At 48.4% G+C, this 4,654-nt stretch overlaps 1 protein-coding gene across 1 annotated transcript; it reads left to right on the top strand.

Annotated features, from left to right (window-relative positions):
* The first annotated feature begins 1,333 nt into the window (after positions 1-1,333).
* Positions 1,334-4,014, top strand: HMX1 (H6 family homeobox 1). The gene is made up of 2 exons (XM_029584449.1): positions 1,334-1,613; positions 3,410-4,014. Exons 1-2 carry the CDS (start codon positions 1,334-1,336, stop codon positions 4,012-4,014), a joined length of 885 nt encoding a protein of 294 aa, XP_029440309.1.
* Positions 4,015-4,654: the final 640 nt, after the last annotated feature.

Genomic DNA, 4,654 nt, shown 5'->3' with positions numbered 1-4,654 from the left:
AGGAAAAATGCTGCTAACTATTTCATTAGAAGAGCAGCCAGGCTTGTCATACTACTTGTGGAGGGGGAAGGGAGGAGAACACGTACACGTCCCACTTTCCTCCCCCGTGCTCCAGAAGGTGATCAGGACAGGAGTTAATTCCCATTTCAATGCTTGATCGCTGTAATTGATTGCTGTGCTTGAACATTTTACTCAAGCAAAGCAGAAATTTCCACTATTTCCTTACTAAAAAGTTAGATCCCTTTTTTTTTTTCACTGCATATAGGCGGGGAAGCTGAGGCCAAGTGCAAAGTGTTTGAAGGCCACTCTCCCAATCGTTGTTAAATAGTAACCATGCTATAACTATTCTCGTGTTAAAAGCAGAAAACACGTCACCGCTGTATTCATTTTTCATTCTGAAAGCCCACTTTCTAGGACTCTCCCGGACAAATTGCACAAGGTTCCACCTGCCCCTTGCGCGCTCTCTTAAGCGCGCACACACACACACACACACACATGTTGGCATGTAGGGCAGGCGAGGACTCCCCTTCCTTTGTCTCTAGCGACGAATGCCCTATGCCAGTGCCAAGCATCAGCGGAAGAAACCAACAGGAGGCAGCAGGGGACAGAGGAGGGCAGCAGGGCCGGCGCCTCGGTCTCCATCTTCTCAAGATTATAGCCCGGGGATGAGGAGGAGGAGGCTCAGGAGAGACGGGGGTAGCCTATGACCTCAAAGCCAAACGGACCAATCAGAGACCAGGAGAGAGTAAAGGGGCGGGGCTCTCCTCCGCAGCTTCCCAGCTCCCAGGCGCTTTGATTTGCCCTGAGTGACGGGCGGGCCCTGCCCCCTTCCCCGCCCGCGGCGCGCGCCGCCCCGCGCCACAGCAGACGTGAACTCACTGCCAGCAACTCCGCCTCTCCCAGCTCCGATCCACCATCCCCCTTTCAAAAAAAAAAAAAAAGATATATATCATTATTATTTTCTTCCCTAAATTGCTTTCCTCTGAGTCACCCCCCGTCGCCTTTTCTACTCCGCCAATCGGAGAATCATACACTCTTGCCTTTGCAAAAGGGGGAAAAAAAAAAAAAAAAAGCGTTTAACTTTGCCTGACATTTTGATTTCCTGCTGATCGTTTTGCTCGCGGATCCCGGGCGCTTTGGCTGTAGCACGGCGCCGTCCCTCCCCTCCCGCAGCAGCAGCGGGCGATCGGCGATGGTCGCTCGGGACTAGGCGCTTCCAACTCCCAGCGCAGCAACCCATTGATTCACTCCCGGGGCGTCTTCTGCACGCAGCCTGCCCGTCTCCTCTCCCGCGTCACACCTGTCACTTGTCCTCCTTTGGCCTCGAACCACTATGCCGGACGAAGCCCCGGAGCGCCGGAGCTCGCCATCGGCCAGGGTCTCTTCCTTTTTCATCGAGAATCTGCTGGGCGGTGAAGGCAGGGAGAGCAGAGGCGAGAGGAAGATCCAGTGCCCGGAGGCTGGGCGCAAGGAGACGCCCGGGCACCCCCCCATCTACTGCCAGATCTCCCCCTTCGGCTTCGGCGCCCAGGGCTTTCCCCTCCGGGGGGAGAACACCATGGACTGGTACAGGAGGGCCCAGGCCACCTTCATCGGATGCACCAGTCCAGACAGTAAGTGTCCTTTCCTGTCACTTGGTATCGATTTGAAATCATTTAATGTCTTAAAATGTGCCAATCCCTCTTCACCGAAAAAAAAATATGGGAGCTGGTTATTTGGGGGGAAGTGTCAGGTTATATTTGTTTCTGCAGGAGTTTGTATTTTCATTTGCAAAACCGATAACTGAAATTGTACACGGGATATTTACAGTTACAATTCTGTCTTGAAGTTATCTTCCCTCCTGCTCACTCTTTCAAAAAGATATTAATTGGAGGAAGCAGCAGACCGCAATATAATAACTCTACTTCTCTCCACATGATCTATTTGAAAAAAAAGAAGAAAAAATAAAGAAAGAAAACAAGATTTTTTTTTTAAGTTTATCCCGCTTGTTTATTATATGTAGCTGTTTTACCGGGCTGTCCTCTAGAGATTTCATACAATAAAAAGTGTACTGTGCCTTTAATAGTCTGGCCAACATCTGGATCGCTTTTTGCACATTTTCCTATACAAAGTGACATTTTAGATGACGGATCTAATGCAAGTCCGTGGTACCCGCTGCTCCGATGATTTCCTTGGGCTGCCTCGGAATAGATGTTGTGGCATAAATTTGTGCCAGCAAATTATTTTAAAGCATCTCAGTTTCAGGCCTTAGTGCTGGCAAAAAAGTGGTCCGAAAAGGTCATAACATTAGAACATAAGAAGTGCCATGCTGGGTCAGAACAAGATCCATCGAGTCTTAGTCTAGTACCAGCCAAATGCCAAACAGTTCATCTATTTCTTGGAGGTCCTTATTTGACCTCCAGGTGTAAGTTGCTATTCAGTGCATGGCTATTTTCCGTCCTCTGGATTATCATTAGACAAACACGGTCTACTCCGAGGCCTACTCTGTTGTATATTTTAATGCAGAAAAAAATAAGGCAGAACAGCATGTCTAGCATGTATTCATTTTATCTATAGGAACTATTATGTACTGTATGTTATTTTTTAAATTAATTCAACCAAATGATGTATCATAACAGATTGAAAGTTCATTTTACTCGGCAGTTTCAAAGCATGTTATTTCGGCTGGGATATTTGTAAATTGTTTCGCTGTCTTAGGTATCCGATATCTCTTCTAGTTGTTTGGAGCCATTTATATATATATATAAGGGAACATCTACAAATTGTAAACTGTTAAAAGCTTTCTTTTCTCAAGACACTGTAACAGTTCCCAGAGTGTGTGATAACAAGATGTTCACGTTATTATGTTCCTGAAAGAAAACATTTATGTAATATCTGGCCTATACGGATTCCTTAGTCTTTCACGGATCTTTGAAAAAAATTGGGACAAGGCTGTATCCTAAACCGCTTCGGGCAGCCTGCTGGAAAAGCGGTCCAAATTAAAGGTTTAAATACAATGAAAATAACGAAGCAAATAAGAAACAGTGCACAAAAAGAGAAATGCAATGCTTTTTCAACATCAATTACTATTCACTACGGTTCTTTTTAAATCGGGAGTTTTACATTTGAGCAAAACGAGGCATAGTGGCATGTCCAGAAGACAGATGCATCCCCTTTCCTTACGATTCATTGTTATTTGCTGATTATTTTTCTCGGGGGGGGGCGTCCTTTGAAAAACTTAAATTAAGATTTTCGTTTGTTTCGTTGCATCTGGAATGTGTGCCCAATCGGTGCATTTCTCTCACACACACCGTGAATTGCGGTTTCGATGTAATGGAAAGTAACTGGGCGACGTCTCTAGACTGGGGAAGGGGGGGGGAGACTCTGGTGCCTTGAAACTAGACCTTTCTTCTTTTATGTCATTGTTCAGTCAGCGACCGAGATTCGCCCGAAACGGCAGAGGGAAGCGGCGGCAAGGGGCGGCCGGAGGCTGCCGAAGACCGGCCGAAGGATCCTGCCGAGGAGGAGGAGGAAGAGGACGAGGACGAGGAAGAGGAGGACGAGGAGGCGGCCGGGGAGCCGGCGGAGCCCCGCTGCTGCCGCTCCTCCCCCTCCCCCCTCCTCTCCTCCTCCTCCCCCTCCTCCTCCCGCAAGAAGAAGACGCGCACGGTGTTCAGCCGCACGCAGGTCTTCCAGCTGGAGTCCACCTTCGACCTGAAGCGCTACCTGAGCAGCTCGGAGCGGGCGGGCCTGGCCGCCTCGCTCCGCCTCACCGAGACGCAGGTGAAGATCTGGTTCCAGAACCGCCGCAACAAGTGGAAGCGGCAGCTGGCGGCCGACCTGGACGCCGCCGCCGGCCTGGCGCAGCCGGCGCAGCGGCTGGTGCGCGTGCCCGTGCTCTACCACGAGGGCGCGCCGGGCGGCTTCGCCCTGCCCCGCCCCCTCGCGCCGCCCCTGCTCGGCTTCGCCGCCGCCGGCGGCTGCCCGCTCCCGGCCTTGCCCTTCCTGCGATCGCAGATGAGCGGACTCGTCTGAAACGCACTCCTCTTGCCGAGAACTTTCTGGGGAATTTTCGTTGCTGTTGTTTCCTTCCAGATCATTATTATTATTGTTATTATTTTTAGAAACGAAATCATTACAACGTCTGTCACTTATTTTTTTTATTTTTTTTTTTATGCGTTTGGCTAGCAAGAAAATAAAGTGCAATAACTTTTATGCTGTGTGGGGGTTAACTGCGAAAGCAAAGCGGCTCCGCCAGGAACTCTGCCTGCACCCAAAGAAAAGACAGTGCATGGAATATATTCTTTCCACCTCTGGGAACATTTAGCAACGTTTTCAAATTCGTTACGCTCACGGATTAACAGCGGAAGTCCCAACGAATAATCCTTTGTAGTAGGTTTAGAGTTTTAGTGTTTCCCCTTATACTTAAACAGACTTGTTAGGTAAGATTAGCCTGTAGGTTTTGAGCATGAGCATAATCCTAAAGGATTTTCAATTAATGGTGACCTGTATTTAAGAGATTTAGGTGAAAGCAAGTTTAACACAAGAACAAGTATGCAATTATACCAGTCTATTGATTTTAGTTTACAATTTGAACCCCTGCCTAACAACCATTGGTCTATAACAACTGAAGTGAATCCTGTGTTTATTAGCATACACTCAGGAAGGCACTTTT

Source organism: Rhinatrema bivittatum, chromosome 1 (genome assembly GCF_901001135.1).
Source record: "Rhinatrema bivittatum chromosome 1, aRhiBiv1.1, whole genome shotgun sequence".
In the NCBI taxonomy this organism is placed as follows: domain Eukaryota; kingdom Metazoa; phylum Chordata; class Amphibia; order Gymnophiona; family Rhinatrematidae; genus Rhinatrema; species Rhinatrema bivittatum.
This window is presented reverse-complemented; position numbering and strand designations above follow the sequence as displayed.